Source organism: Mus caroli, unplaced genomic scaffold (assembly GCF_978045245.1).
Source record: "Mus caroli unplaced genomic scaffold, Mus_caroli_1 scaffold_7, whole genome shotgun sequence".
In the NCBI taxonomy this organism is placed as follows: domain Eukaryota; kingdom Metazoa; phylum Chordata; class Mammalia; order Rodentia; family Muridae; genus Mus; species Mus caroli.
Genome location: NW_028227262.1, coordinates 58,927,218 through 58,943,526, shown reverse-complemented (window position 1 = coordinate 58,943,526; position 16,309 = coordinate 58,927,218). Strand labels below are relative to the sequence as shown.

Genomic DNA, 16,309 nt, shown 5'->3' with positions numbered 1-16,309 from the left:
ATATCTGTATGAGGATAATATGTCTTTATTATTAGGAAGTACCAAAAACATACAAAAATGCTATTTGAAATCTCTAGTTACTCAATAAGTGCTAGTGAGTGTGTATACATCAAATGTTCCACAAATACACAGATTTATGACACTTGTTTCCCTGCTGAATTAAAAGTCTACCCATAAAGCAAAAACAAAAAAAAATGTCACTTTTTTCTTGAACCTAAAAATGGCATTGCATTTTGTGTGTCTCTGTCCAACTGTATTGCCACCCTATATCTGTCTAGCCACATAAAACTTACTTTTCTCTCATTGAGTTATCTTAACTTTGTACCGCAAATTCATGGTTTATCTATATTTCACAGTTGCTGAAATCAACCAATAGTGAGACAAGCAAGATGATTTTAAAGACCCTCACTCAAGTCTAGGGATATCTTGATGCCCAAGATCTCGCAAGAGACAGATCTTGATGCAATCAGCAAGAGGTTTATTCAGGAACCAATGCCCTGGGGACAACTCATGTACCACACAAGGACAGAGGAGTTTGACCACAAGCTCAAGGGGTAAGAGGTTTATAAAGGCAAAAACTGTAAACACCTGACAATAACTGACAGCAATGGGCAAGATAGCCAGTTTGCATAATGGGTTCAAGGAAAGATCAAGGCATTCTTTTTGTACAAACATTTCCTGGAACAAAGAGTGGTTGGGTAGAGGAATGTCACCATCTGTTTTGTGGTTAGCATATCCTAGAACATTGGGTCACAAAGTTTACCTTCTCAGGTTCCTGTCTAGGGTCCTTAATTTTTCCACTCTCTATCACAATCTTTCATTCCCCACTTCTTGTAAGTAGTTCTAATCTTAGAATTAGACATCATCTTTTTTCTGATGCTTCTGATCTTTTAAGTTATGATACTGTTGTCTCAAGTCTAAAAGCTGCACTGCACTAACTCTTTCTCCAATAAAGGCGACTAACCTTTTAAAATGCAGGGATTTATCATAAGAAGCAATAATAGGATCAATAGTGGTCCCATCAAAGTGGTCATCCATGGAGTTTTATTAAACCAACTTTTAAACCATCCTTGACTGGCGTCTCTTTCTTTCTGCCTTTTATCTAGTCTTTCTCTTAACTCATCCATGGAATCTCTAATTTGTACCTGAGTGATCTACATTAAACGATATTCTTCTTTTAAGGCAGCACATAATCCTCCTTCCTTTAATATCAGCAGGTCTAAACCTCTCCTATTCTGTAACACAACTTCAGACAATGAGGCGACCGACTCCTCTAGCTCTGACAAAGATTGTTCCAAAGCCCTCAAATCTTGATTTATAGCAGAACTAAGCTCATTAAAATAACGGGGCATCTGGATCAAAGCAGTGGTACCCGTACCCACCCATGTGGCCACTCCTAGTCCTAAGATGACCGCTAGAGTCAAGGATACTGGTTCTCTGTGAAGCCTGGTAACATGCTTGTCATAGATATTTTTTAGGGTGCTGGCTAGGTGATAGAGTACTCTAGGAACTAACTGAACAAGCACACAAAAATCTTTGGAATTATCAAAGATAGCAGTAGATACACAGGGAGTTAATCCAGTATTGCAAGCCCACCACTTGTCTAACCCAGGAAAAAAGTATCTGGTATCTGATGTCTTATAGCTCTTTAGAGTTTCATTGCAGAGATGTTGATGATTTGGGGGCAGGGTTCCAATGCAAGTCCCAGAGCTAGAAACCTGGGTTAGGGTGATTTTATGATGTTGTCCCCACATGCAGGCCCATTGGGTCGTAGTATTATTAAATCCTCCTAAAACAGCAGTTCCCTCATAATAAGGAGGTCCCGAGGCCAGGCATAGCCAGCAGGACTTGATCAGGTCCGGGCTAGTCTTATTAATCACACTCAAGGTCCAATGGACTAAATTTAACAACCTCTGTCTATTCTGCGGAAAGGCGGTGACTGTAGGGGCCTCTAGAGGGGCAAAACTAACCTTGGAGGCAGTAGTAAAAGTAGGAGGCAGAGGTGTTCTTCTTGGAGGTAGAGGGGCTGGAGGACCTTGTTCAGTCAACACCTTATTAGGACCCACAGGATGGGCTAGGAGGCCCTCGACCTTAAGTTGAATCTTTAAAGTGACTCCAAGATCTCGTTTGGTCAACCTGTCTGGGAAACACCATTTGAGACCCCAAGTTCTCCCTCGCAGACATGTAGAGGGGGCCTTGGTTCTCCCTCAGGTAGTGATAGTGTTATTTAGGGGTATACAAGTTGGGGTTGTGCCAGATTCCAGGATTGTTCCCAGAGCACTTTTGGGGAGAGATGTAATTTTTGTAAACTATGATCCAATCCCAGGAGGAATTGGGCTTCTAATACGCCTCTCCTGTAGTCTCACAACCCCATGCTGAACAGAACAAGCTTTCTAGGCCCTCACATCGCCAGATTGCAGCCTTATCCCAGCCATCGTGAAGGTAAACATAGAAGCTTTGTCTTCCAAGTTGACATCTGTGCCCGGGATCTCCACACCCAAATGTACCTCCAGGGGAGAATCTCTTTCCTGCCTGGAGAGGTAGATCCTGTGCATCAGCATCAGGGATATCCCAAGAATCTAAGCCAGCTACCAGTTGGCAAATTCAGGAGTGAGCATAGGCCACCACATATATAGGGGTTGGAGGGGGCAACTTTGAAAGTGGACCAGATCACTTTCCCAGTTTGTGACAGGACCTGCCATGTCAGTTTTTGGGAAGCGTGGGGATTACAGTTGGTCTTGTCCATCAGTGTTGTCCTGCCTGTGACAGAGGCGCAGTTTAAGAGCTTAAGACCTTAAGAGGTTTCTTTTAGGATTCTATTCATCCTCTCTACCTATCTTGAACTCTGGGGTCTATATGCACAATGTAATTTCCAATTTATCCCCAGTTGACTGGCCAATCCCTGACTTACCTTGGCAATGAAGGCAGGCCCATTATCGGACTTGATTACCTTAGGGATGCCAAATCTTGGGAAGATTTTCTCTAAGATCTTTTTAACCACGATGTTTGTTGTCTCTGTTTTAGTAGGAAGGGCTTCAACCCATCCTGACAAGGTATCTATAAAAACTAACAGATACTTATTACCATATCTGGCTGGTTTCACTTCAGTGAAGTCTACCTCCCAGTAGGCTCCTGGCCTGTCTCCCCGAAGTCTTTTTCCTGGAGCATATGGGGAGAATCCTGCATTAGTCAGGGCACAGGCCCTGAATTCTTTAGTAAACTTCACTTGCCAAGTCAGACGATCCAATAATATAATAATTTGAAGTATTTACCAAGTCTCTTAAATTTTTTGCACATAAATGGATCAGGTGGTAGAAGTTAATCAGGTACTCATGAGCCTCTTTGCTTGGAAGTATCATTTTTCCTTCTTTAGTTTGGAATACCCCATAAGGAGTATGTTGATTCAGTCCTAACTGGTCCATGACATCAAGATCTTTTTGAGAATAATGGAAACTATTTTTTTCTAAGGCCATAATAATCTACTTGCATTTTGAGAGCCAGTATCATATTTCCTTGAGTTGTCCATTTAGCAGTCAAGTCAGCCATTTGCCTTCCTTTGGCCACTGCATCTCATCCCTTCTGATGTCCTGGACAGTGTATGATGGCCACCTTAGCAGGCAGATGCATAGCTTTGAGCAGGCTAAGGATTTCTTCTTTATTTTTAATTGCTTCTCCTGCAGAAGTCAGTAACGCCTGGTGTCTATAAATTGCCCCATGGATATGGGCATTGGCAAAAGCATACCGGCTGTCTGTGTAAATGTTGATATTTTTTCCTTGAGCTAGGCTGAGGACCTGGATAAGGACTATTAATTCAGCTTTTGGGGCTGAAGTTCCTTCAGGTAGGCTGCTGGCCCAAATCACCCATTTCCCATTCACCACTGCGGTCCTGGGTTTCTGCTTATCCTTGACCACAAAGGTGCTACCATTGGTGTACCAGTTGGAGCTTCCAGCCCATGAATGATCCTGCAAATCTCAATGAGTGTCAACTTCTTCAGCTAGGATATTGGCACAATGATGTGTGGGACACGATTGTTCAACTTGGGTACCAGGGTGGTGGGGTTAAGAACAGCAGGGGGAGCAAAAACTACTCGTTCACTCAGCAACAGGCTTTGGTAGTGAGTCATGAGGGCGTTAGTCATCCATCTGTCTGGCAGCTGTCTGATGATACTTTCCAGGGCATGGGGTGCCAGTATAATTATCTGCTGTCCCAAAGATAGCTTAACTGCATCTTTGACCAACAGGGCCACTGCAGCAATAACTTTTAAACAAATGGCCAGCTGCTGGCCACTGGGTCCAATTATTTTGATAGGTAGGCAACTGGCCTCTTACAGGACTCTAGGCTTGGGGTAAGGACTCCTCGGGCCACCCCAGCCCGTTCATCTACATATAGTGTAAATAGTTTAGTTAAATCAGGCAAGGCCAAGGCTAAAGCTGACAATAAGGCTTGTTTAATTTTGTTAAATGCCTCTTGATGTTCAGCCATAGAATATAATTTTCCTCCCTCTTTGGTCAGGAGGTGGAAAGAAGTTGCAAGCATAGTGAATCCTGGTATTCAGAGTCTGCAAAACTCAGCTGCTCCCAGGAACTCTCTTACCTGGCAAGGGGTGGTTGCAGTAGGAATTTGGGTCACTGTCTGTTTTCTAGACTCCATCAGCCATCTTTTTCCATCACGGAGTGTGTAGCCCAAGTAGGTGATCTCAGTCCCAAAATAGTTGTTCCTTTTTATCAGAGGCACGATACCCCAACTCACCCAATTCGGTCAGGAGTTTTTCAGTTCCTTGTTGACATTCTGTTTGGGTAGTTGCGGCCAGGAGCCAATCATCTACATATTGAAGGAACGTTGCCTGTGGATTTCAGCTCTGAAGGAGGCAAGGACTCGATGTAGTGCCTCATCGAAGAGAGTAAGAGTGTTCTTGAATCCTTGAGGCAATCTAGTCCAAGGGAGTTGACCCATCATGCCAGAGTCTGGGTCTCTCCACTTAAAAACAAAAATTAGTTGGCTGGATTGGTGAAGCTTAGAAAGCATCTTTAAGGTCCAAAGCAGTGTGCCATTTCCTTTCTGGTGGGAGCGAGCTGAGTAAGTTGTAAGGATTGGAAATGGTTGGATGTATGTCCTGGACTCTTTTATTAACCTCCTGGAGGTCTTGTACTGGTCTGTAGTTGTTGATCCCTGGCTTTTTACCTGGCAGGAAGTGAGGGGGGGAGTGTTTCATGGGGATTAGCAGAGTACCAAACTGTCTTGTTGTAAGAGTCTCTGGATATGGGGTCTGATCCCTTCTCTTGCTTCTCAGCTCATGGGGTACTGGCAGACCCCTATGGACACAACATCAGTTTTGAGTCCCAACACTACTCAGGGGACCATGATTGCCATTCCCATCCCTCCTGTTTCAGCCCAAGCTTTTGGAAAAGCTGTCAGCCAGTCCTGAACATCTGAGTAGATTGACCAGTCTGGAAGTTCATGCAAATGGTATTCTTTAAGCCCCAGGACCAGCACCACTGAGGTGGGAGGTTCCCAAGTTACCCTAGGCCCATCAGAAGTGAACCTAATCTGAGCTTTTAATTTTGTAAGAAGTTCTCACCCCAATAGGGGTGCCGGACATTCAGGGATAACCAAAAAAGAGTGGGTAACTTGTCTCTTTCCGAGGTCTATGGTTCAGGAAGTTCTCCAAGGGTAACACCATTGTCCAGTTGCTCCAATCACAATAGTCTTATCTTTTAATTTTCCTAATTGATGTTTTAATACTGAATGTTAAGCTCCTGTATCCACCAGAAAATCCATAGATGTCTCCTCCACTGTTAGGGTTACCCTGGGCTTGGGGAGTGGGTCTGAGTCCCGTTCCCTCTAGTCATCCTCCAGGAGCAACACCCTGCCTTTCTTTTTTGGTCATCCTTTAGCCCAATGTCCCTTTTCTTTGCAATATGCACATTGGTCTTTATCTAACGGTCTCCTTCATTCATTGTCTCTAACTCCCAGTGGGGGACTCCTGTTGCCTAGGTTCCGTGGTTGTCTAGGTCCTGCGCTCTCTCTCTCTCTCTCTCTCTCTCTCTCTCTCTCTCTCTCTCTCTCTCTCTCTCTCTCTCTCTCTCTCTCTCTCCATTTCACTACCACTGTTGCCAAAATCCTGGTCAAGTTTCATTCTTGTCTATGGTCCCTCCCATATTCTCTCTCTTCTGCTTCCTGTTTCTCTCTCTCCTTTTTCTCTTCCTCTGTTTCTCATTTATGGAACACTTTCTCTGCCTCCTTAACTAGATCCGGTAAAGCATAGCTTTGCAAACCCTCCAGTCTCCAAAGTTTCTTTTTAATGTCAGAATCTGACTGTCCTATAAAGGCCATGGCCACCACTGGCTATTGTCCCTTCAAAGTTGGGTCAAATGGAGTATAGCATTCATAGGCCTACAGCAGGTGCATGATAAACAGAGAGAGTGGCTCTACTGAGCCTTGAAGAACCTCTCTTACCTTAGCCAAATTGGTGGGGCATCAAGCAGCCCCTCTGAGACCTGCCACGAGAGCCCAGCAATAGACTGTCAGTCTCTCCCTACATTCAGGAGTGTTGAAGTCCCAGTCAGGTCGGTTGAGAGGAAACCCCGCATCTATCTCATTAGGCAAGTTAGTGGGCACACCAATAGCACCAGGAACATTTTTACCGGCTTCTAGGAGAATCCTCTCTTTCTCTTCCATGGTGAATAAAATCTGTAGAAGCTGTTGACAATCATCCCAGGTGGGCTGGTGGGAGAACATGAGTGACTCAACCAGTCCCGTTAGACTAGCAGGGTTTTCAGAAAAAGAAGGGTGATTAGTTTTCAAATTATATAAAACAGCCAATGAAAACTGAAAGTACTGGAGTGGCTGAAGATTTTGGGAGGTTTACCAGGGGTCCGTAGATCCTCAAGAGCAGACTCATGGTCCAGACTTACCCTCTCAGACTTCTGGCTCGATGTCTCTGAGTTCCAGCAGCAGGTCTGATACCTTCATTTCCTTGATCAGCATCAGGAGGAGGTTGAGGAAGGCGAGGTAGAGCTGATTGGCATTGGGATTATGGGGGAGGAAGGGGAAGGGGCCATTCAGGGGGCCCCTCGATTTTGGGATAAATTTTAGAAGAGGGAGCAGAAGGTTTAGGCGGCTCTGTTTTGGGAGCAGCCTTTAATTTCAGTTGGTTTCCCATTGATTCTTTGAGAGCCAGGGTTCAGTAGCCTAGCTTGCAACCCTGTACCGATGGTTTGACCCAGAGTGGGGGGGGGGGGGATCCTGGACCAGGTCTTGCCAAACAGTTATGTATGGCTTTTGATCGGTATGTGACCCTGGTCCTTCCTGAAAAACTATTGCCTTAATCTCAAAAATGATGGTCAAATCAAAAGTGCCCTCCAGGGGCCAACCAACACCAAAAATTGGCCATTCTGAGGCACAAAAGGTCTGCCATGGTCTTTTCTTGACTTCAACAGAAAGATTATAAGCCCTAGCCCTATGTTCAGTCCAATGGTCCAGAGTCAAACTAAGGGGAGTCATCACAGTCTGTCCCATCGTCCAAGTCACAAGAAACATAAACAATACACAAAAAAGGATAAGATACAGGCTGACAAGCATCCACTTCCATGTGGATGACCAGATTCAGAGAAAAGATCCAGATGGTCATGAGGGTGGGTGGTCTCTCCTTAGTAGGAGGGTCACCACTTCACTCGTTGCTCTAGACAGGACATTGGCCCCTCCATGGGTGGGGTGTCCCCCCAAAACAGAAACCGTGCAATGGAAAATACCAAAGCAAGAACCGAAAGTAAATCTGAGTGGTGCTGCACCAAGACATGATTTAGACACATAAACAGACAGACAAATATAGACAGAATCTTACCTCAAAGGGAGTCCACAGAGCTCGAGGGAGGTCTCAGATCCTGGTCGAGCCCCCAAATCAAAGATCCTTCCCCTCACAGTGGGGAGACTCTCACTCAAGTCTCAGGATATCATGATGCCCAAGAACTTGCAAGAGACCGATCTTGATGCAATCAGCAAGAGGTTAATTCGGGAACCAGTGCTCTCGGGTCGACTTGTGTACCATGCAGGGACAGAGGAGTTTGACCTCGAGCTCAAGAGGTAAAAGGTTTATAAATGCAAACACCACAAACACCTGACAATAACCAACAGCAAGCTAACAAGTTTGCATAACAGGTTCAAGGAATGGTCAAGGAGTTCTTTTTGTACAAACATTTCCTGGAACAAAGTAGTGGTTGGGTGGAGGAATGCCACGATCTCTTTTGTGGTTAGCATATATCCTGGAACATTGAGTCACAGAGTTCACCTTCTCAGGCTCGGGTCTAGGGGCTTAAATTTTTCTACTATTTGTCACAATCTTTCAAAGCAAGAAATCCAGTAATTGTAGAGAAACAATAAGCCCAGAGTGCTACATCTACTCCAGTATTGACTCACATTACATATTTAGAAACCTGGAAGTAGTCCTGAGGCAAAGAGTTTCATGGAAACTTAGCCTCCTGGAACCTTGGCATTCCAGTAGCACATATACTCATAACCTGTCCCCTTGATAATCTGGTGTATTGATCCGTGTGCTCTCTTTCAGTATTTATTTTATTATACATATCTTTGAGGATTGATTTTGGCATATAGCTAAGCCTCCACCAGAGTTCCAATGGTTCCTACAAAATCCTTGTAACCAACCATGAGTTTGTAATTCATCATTAATGTTACCTATTCAGTAACACTCACATTTACTTCTAGTAGAGTCACTGAAAATAATCAGGCATTACAATTTACTTGAATAAAGGTAGAAAGCTCAGGGCTAGTTTACATAGATAGTAATTACTTAGGACAATAGCCGAGTCACACCCAAACACAGGAATACACAATGGCCTATGAAATAGCTGGGTTGTAGTATTATTCATAAAAGGGTTAGTCAATGGAATTCCCCTGTTGCATGTTTTTTTTCAATAGGCCCAGAGGAATAGCACAATCAAGTATGTACTAAAGGACCCCTGGTGGTGGATTTAACAATAGACTAGCATAGTATCAGAGCATTCACCTGGATCCTGTGTTTAGCTGATCTTAGTTAGGCTTGTTCCTATTCTCAGTTATAAATGCGGCTTGGCTCCTGTCATCTTTATATGTATATATTTTCTTTGTTTTGTGTTAAGAACCAGTGTACCTTGACAGATGTATTCACCTAGCCTTCTTGTTTTTCTTCTGTATTAAAAAGCCTGGTGTTTGTTTGGAGAAAATTACATCCAGATACAGCACTCCCTTGTGTCGTGTCCATTTGTCACCCTTTTCTCACCAACTGCATGCCCACCTTCCAGAACTCCTAATTTCCAAGGATTGAGGGGTGAGGGCAGCTGAGTCTGGTCCATGGAACCAGAGGAAACCAGTTCAAAAATTAACTTCCAAGTTAATTTTTCGAAAGATTTTCATGTACCCTTTTTCTCCTTGCTTTAGCAATCTAGAGTGACTTATGTTTGATTGACTTATTAAACTTCTTAGTAAAGTTTACTCAATTGCCTAATGGTTCCACAAGCTTCAGATTTTACCAGAATCTAAATAAAGTGCAGACTGAAGAAGGAGCTACAGGGTTTAAGGATAGGTGTGGGGTAGAGTCTTGAACCTCTAGGAGGCTGACCAGTGTGATGTGGATATTTCCTGTTTTTGAGGGTTCCATACACAGCACCCTGTGCTGGAATTGCCTTGCAGTTGGAATTGATTGAACAATATACCACACCATGCAAAGGGTGTGTTTTGATCATATGTTCTATTAATTCTAGACTTTTGTTTTCATTTTATATCCTTAGATTTTTAAATCCTGTAATTAGTATTGCTGTACAACTCACTATGTGACTTCTCCACATAATTCTGTTTTGAAAGTTATGTGTAAAATTACTTCTGTTTCTGGATCATAGCACTACTTTTAGTAAGAAATGTTTTCCTAATTTGTCAAAATTCATAACAGAAAATTGAAATATCAAAACATATGTGAAGTGGTCACATACTTACAGACAGTGTGGTAAATCTAAAACCTTGATAGGCAAGAACTACCTCATAGAGCATCCTTCATTGAGAAATAATATAAAAAATAACATAAAAATTAAAATGCCCTTGTCATATCTCAAAGTGTATTTTGTTAAATCTTCTGTTACATGTTTACTCTCATGTTGGTTAAAATATATCATTTTAACAGACAAACAACTTCATATTTAACATTTGTCAAAGCACATAGACAGCATGCCATGACTGACAATTCTGATGGCAGCACATTGGCTCTACTTAAGGATCTTGTTCATCAGTGAAGATTCAAATTTATCATCCTCTTACCAATGGACTTCAAAAAGGTAACTATATGTGTTTCATTGCTCATAAGCACAAAAGGGCTGACAGTGGCATAGAGGTGAATCATAAAGTGTTCGATAGAGTAAGATATTGGATCATTCAGGAACATAGTTCTTAAGCAGGAGACAATGTTGTCATAGATGGTCATCAGCACAAAGAAGCTCATGTGCATCAGGATGGTCTGGATAGCACTTTGCTCTGGGGATTTTTTTAGGGAAAGTCTGGTTTCCTGAAGATGCTGGGTATGTTTCCTGTGCATGCATAAGAGGGCCACCATGTACCAAGTTGAGAGGACCATGGGACTAATAAGAAAGAATTCCCTGATGGCTAGCAGCATAGAATTTATTCTCTTCAAGAGGTAACTCAAGGGTAGAATAGAGCAGGACTGAGTAACATAAAGAAAGTTATTCGTTGTCAAATTGGGGGTGGCAATGATTGATACCAAGAGTTGACTGCTAATTAACATATAGAGGACACTCAGGAAAAGAATAGCACATAAGATGTGATGGGGAGATATATGCTTGAACTTTGCTAAACAGGAGCTTCTGGGACTAAGAATGATGGCCTGGAGGACACTCAACATGCTGGTGGTACAAAGGGAGACACCCCTCAAAACTCTGTACAGGTACACAAGGAATTTACATATGATGTCATCCCAGCCCCTCCAAGAAATAAAAATGTCTGTGGCTATGAATGCTGCAACCAGAAGCATCAGTAGGTGGATAAGGGACAAGAGACCAATGGGCAGGTCAGTGAGTCTGGGCCTGTTCCCACGAATGAACTTTAGGATGTGGAAGAGAAGAAGGAAGCTGTTTCCTGTGATGCCAATGCCAATTTCAGAGAAAAATGTGTTCCCAATGTTAGAATTAGTATGTACTCTGCTGTTCTTATTCATTGTATGTGAGAACAGTGACCAAGGAGAAAAGAACAGAATATTACTCATCTCTCCTTGGAAACTCTGTTCCCCTCACCATAATCCAATAAAGACCTCAGCTGCACCTCACACCCCCAGATCATCTCACCTGTCCTCAGCTGAGCCATGGCTGGATCCTGTGTCCTATGGTGGCTGCATCAGTGTATGAGCTCCCTCAATATTAAATATTGCACACATCATAGATTAAGTATTCTCTTACTTAGCATGTGTGGGTTTTCCTGTAGCAGGAACAGCATCTTACTTGGTTTTCATCCACAACACCCTCACTGCCAGCAACATTACAGAGTTTTACTATTTTGTGTGAGTTTGAATGAGGAGAATTTCGTGAAATAAATCAGTCCTTCCCAATGAAAGAGTTCATGTGGACTAAAAATACACTCTAAAACCAATTTTCTAAGATATTTATATATCAAATTTTAGGAATTGTGATCTGTGAATCCAGACGTTTCTTCTTCAACCCACAGTCTGCCATTTTAACCAAGTATGACCTAGAATACTCTGAGGCTGAGCTCAAGCCACCTACTCATGAACATATACACAGCCATATGCCCGTGTCAGGTTGGCAGTAGGTATATAAGAGCATTCTGTTTGCACACCAATCATGGCAGTGTTCCAGCACAAGATGGTCTCTGTAGATATTTCATCTGCTCGTTTTCTCATGCAGTGCCTTAAGTTGGTGGTCAAGGAGAGATAGTAACTTCTTAACTCCATCCCTTCTTGAAACAGAATATGAAATATAAATAAATTACAAACAGCAGAACATTGCAGTGGAGTTCTTTCCAGAAAACTCAGGTTGACAGATTAGTCTTTGATTGATACTCTGTTTCTTCATTTTGCATGTTTCTAATATTAATCTAGAATATCTTCTAAGAGAAGAGCAATTTGGGCAAATGTTTGCAGGAGCTTACTCCATGTCTTCCTTCAGGATGTAAAGTCTAGATGAAATAGAATTACAATTAAAAGAGTTTGGGTTATCCCTTATTATAAAATAATGCAAAATAGTACAACTGAGTCTTGAAAGACAGGCTCTATAGGAGTCTACACACCCTGTTTCCATAAATGATGTTTGGTACTTCTCTAGATTTCTGACATGCCAACTACAATTTTATATTTATCAATGTGTTGTATATGCTGTAGAATTGTTACAGTTTCTTGATTAAACATTGACTTAGTAAATTGCCAGGATCAAACCTATTTGGTAGTAAAGCCTTTACCTCATTTTACTGCTAATAATGCATTATCTAGGTTAGTTGGGGGAAGACTTTAAGGAAGAGGTCTATAGGCAGGAATTGATGCACAGTCATGGAGAGGTGCCATTCACTGGCTTTTGGCTTCATGGTTTTCCTCGTCTGTATTCTTAAGTATCTACCAGCCAGGGCCTATAGTTATATTGATTTTGGTCTTCTCACAAAGATAACCTATTAAGAAAATTCACCACAAATATGCCCACATCTCAATCTTGTGGGGTAATTATCTGAACTGACATTACCTTCTCCCACTCTAAATGATTTACACTGTGTTAAAACAAACAAACAATGAAACCAAAATAGCTGGCCTAGGTGAACCTTTGTCAGGTTGACATAAAAGATATCACTGTTTTTTTTTCCAATTTTTATTAGGTATTTTCTGCATTTACATTTCAAATGCTATCCCGAAAGTCCCCTATACCCACCCCACACCCTTTCCCCTATCCACCAATTCCCACTTCTTGACCCTGATGTTTTCCCTGTGGAGAGCCGTGCAGCGAGCAATCGCCATTATAAGATGCCACTGGCCTTTGCTGTGCCTAACTATTAAACAAACCTTGTGCACAAGTGCGAGAGTGAACTCACGCATAGTCACTGCCCATCTCGGAGTGTAGTAATGGGGTGATGGGCGATCAACGAATCAGGAGCTGACAGGCCACATCAGGTGCTGAAACACCATGGCTGAGGGCTATATAAGCAATGCCATTTTCTGGGGTCTGGGTCTTCCCTCCTGAAGATTCAATAAAGCTTTTTGCTGCAGAAGATTCCAGTTGTCCGATTGTGTTCTTGCCTGCGAGAAAGATAGCTCGGGACAAGTGGAGCGGAGGAACCTGGGAACTTTACACCATCACACTGGCACAAGTGAGTTCCCCCGTTCTCAGGGCAGAATCAGAACTGCAGGACATTAAGGCTCTGTAAGGTACATACAGTCTTGAAATTTCTCCAGAGTTAGATGCCCTTTTGATTGTTTTCATGGCGATTATTCCTTCCCTTTTGGTTTCATTTTGCTTCCACCGCTGGAACTGCTGACTGGTTCTCAGTTGCGGTCAGGCCTGGACAGCGACCAGTATGGGAATCTCCCACTCTTTAGTAACGGCCTTATGGTCGGTCTTGAAGCAGTGTGGCCTGAAAATCGCCACTAAGACTATAGAGGGATTTGTCAGGGAGATAGACCGTGTGGCACCATGGTATGCTTGCTCAGGGTCATTAAGTGTCGCCTCATGGGACAAACCGAAAGGAGATCTAGTTAGGGAACAGCAGAACGGCAAACTTAAAGCAGGGATCATGCCATTCTGGAAACTGGTGAGATCGTGCTTAATAGACGAGGATTGTCAACAAATAGTTGAAGCGGGGCAGAAAGTTTTGGACGAAATTCATGACAGTCTATCAGAGACAGAGTGGGGAGAGAGAGTAAGAGCTGAGAGGAAACAAGGTGCACTGAAGAATAAAGGACTTTCCACAGGCCTTGAGCCCAAGTAAAAGAGAAAAAAGTGACAGAATGCCCTGGGAGAGCTTAGAAAAAGGATTGGAAAGGAAGAGAAAAAGAAAGATTGAGCTGGGGAGGCACATAAGGAAAGGAGCCTCTATCCACCATTAGATGATTTCAAGGCACTAGCTGTCAGTAGCTCAGAATCGGATAAGGTACTTAGCTCCTCTGAGGAAACAGACTTAGAGGAAAAAGCGGCAGGCTATGACGGAGAAAGATACCAGCCAGATGAAAGACGAGCTAATCAGTTACAGAATAACATGAAAGCAGCTAGAGACAAATGTCAAATCTCTGTGCGGTCTTTGGGCCCTCGACATCTGGGACCTAGTGCACCTCCGCCCTATGTGCAGAGGTATCATTCAGACTCATTCATTTCAAAAGAGGAACAGAGAAAAGTGCAGCAAGCATTCCCAGTCTTTGAAGGGGCCTATGGCGGATGCGTTCACGCCCCGGTGGAGTATATACAGATTAAAGAACTTGCGGAGTCAGTCCGTAACTATGGAGTCAATGCCAACTTTACTGTAGCCCAAGTGAAAAGGCTTGCAACTCTGGCAATGACCCCTGGGGATTGGATGACTGTTGTAAAAGCAGCATCTCCTAACATGGGAATGTATTTAGAATGAAAAGCTTTGTGGCAAGACTCCTGCCAAGCACAGGCAAGGGCCAATGCCAATGTTGAAGGGGACCAAGGAACATGGACTTTTGAGTTGCTTACAGGTCAGGGACAACACGCTAATAACCAGACAAATTACCATTGAGGAGTGTATGCCCAGACCTCAGCAGCTGCCATTAAGGCATGGAAGGCACTCTCTATGAAGGCAGAGGCAAGAGGGCATTTGACAAAGGTTACTCAGGGCACCCAGGAGTCGTTCTCAGATTTTGTGGCTAGAATGACAGAAGCGGCAGGGAGAATTTTTGGGGACCCAGAGATAGCTATGCCTTTAATTGAACAGTTGATCTATGAACAGGCTATGTAGGAATGCAGGGCGGCTATTATACCTAGAAAGAGCAAGAGATTGCAGGACTGGTTGAAGGTTTGCCGTGAGCTTGGAGGGCCACTCACTAATTCCGGTTTAGCAGCTGCCATTCTACAAGGGCAAAAACGCCCTCACACGGCTGAGCTCAAACTCTGCTATAATTGTGGCAAACCAGGACACTTAAAAAAGGACTGTAGAGCCCTTGTCAAAAGGAGAGAGCCAGGACTGTGTACTAAATGTGGGAAAGGATATCATTGGGCTAGATATTGTTGTTCAGTCAAGGACATTCAAGGCAGGCACCTGCAGCCAGGATTCCCTCCAGCAGTAGATAATGAGGCCATTACAAAAAAAAACAGTACAGGGCCCCCAGGTCTCAGCACCCGAAAACATATGGGACCCCGACAGGCAAAAGGTGGACCCCACAGTTCACAGGGCAACAGAAGGATCAACTGGGTTGGACCTCTGTACCACCACCCGATTCATGCTGATGTCCCAAATGGGGGTGCAGCCTATTCCTACTGACTATAAAGGTCCTCTGCCATCCAGGAGTGTCGGCCTCATACTGGGCCGGGCCTCCATTACCTTACAAGGTCTTATTGTTCACCCTGGAGTCGTAGATCAAGATTATGAAGGGGAACTTCAAGTTCTCTGTTCCTGTCCTCAAGGTGTCTTTTCTATTTCACAAGGTGATAGAATAGCTCAGTTAATAATTTTGCCAAGCCTACATGACTGTTTTCCTTTATCTGGTATCCCTCGAGTTACCAGAGGGATTGGTTCTACTGGAAATGATTCTGCTTACTTAGTAATGCCTCTTGACTCCAGGCCATTCTTAAAATTAGTTATAGAAGGGAAACAATTTAAAGGGATTTTAGACACAGGAGCACATAAAAGTATCCTCTCTTCCCAATGGTGGCCAAAAGCCTGGCTCGATACTCATTCATCACGTTCTTTGCAAGGGTTAGGTTATCAGTCCTGCCCCACTATTAGATCCCGTTATTTGAGCTGGATAGTGCCAGAAGGTCAAATAGGACGATTCACTCCCTATGTTTTACCATTCCCAGTAAATCTCTGGGGGAGAGACATTTTACAGGCACTAGGAATGACCTTGACTAATGAATACTCACCACAAGCTGTTCAAATGATGAAGAAAATGGGCTATAAAGAAGGAAAGGGATTAGTGAAAGGAGAGCAGGGTAGACTTGAACCTATCCCTCAAGAAGGTAATAATGGGAGACAAGGTTTGGGTTTTTCCTAGGGGCCGTTGAGGGCTCCATGCCCATACCATGGCTTACAGGGAAAGTTGTATTGGTTCCTCAATGGCCTCTCTCCTCTGAAAAGTTAGAAGCA

The 16,309-nt window shown here is 43.4% G+C and overlaps 1 protein-coding gene across 2 annotated transcripts; it reads right to left on the bottom strand.

The window, feature by feature from the left end:
• Positions 1-6,586: 6,586 nt before the first annotated feature.
• On the bottom strand, positions 6,587-16,064 carry LOC147003898 (vomeronasal type-1 receptor 43-like). 2 transcript variants are annotated; one of them, XM_085840339.1, is made up of 3 exons: positions 13,056-16,064; positions 7,845-12,187; positions 6,587-6,724 (listed from the first exon to the last, which is right to left on the bottom strand). In XM_085840339.1, exon 2 carries the CDS (start codon positions 11,259-11,261, stop codon positions 10,272-10,274), a length of 990 nt encoding a protein of 329 aa, XP_085696465.1. In that variant the 5' UTR covers positions 11,262-12,187; positions 13,056-16,064; the 3' UTR covers positions 6,587-6,724; positions 7,845-10,271. The 2 variants fall into 2 exon arrangements, with proteins under 2 accessions (XP_085696465.1, XP_085696466.1); XM_085840340.1 differs by lacking the exon at positions 13,056-16,064 and having other exon boundaries at positions 7,845-12,263.
• Positions 16,065-16,309: the final 245 nt, after the last annotated feature.

Coding starts and splice junctions, on each gene's coding strand:
- LOC147003898 (XM_085840339.1), bottom strand. CDS start 11,261: ATGAGTAATATTCTGTTCTTTTCTCCTTGGTCACTGTTCTCACATACA.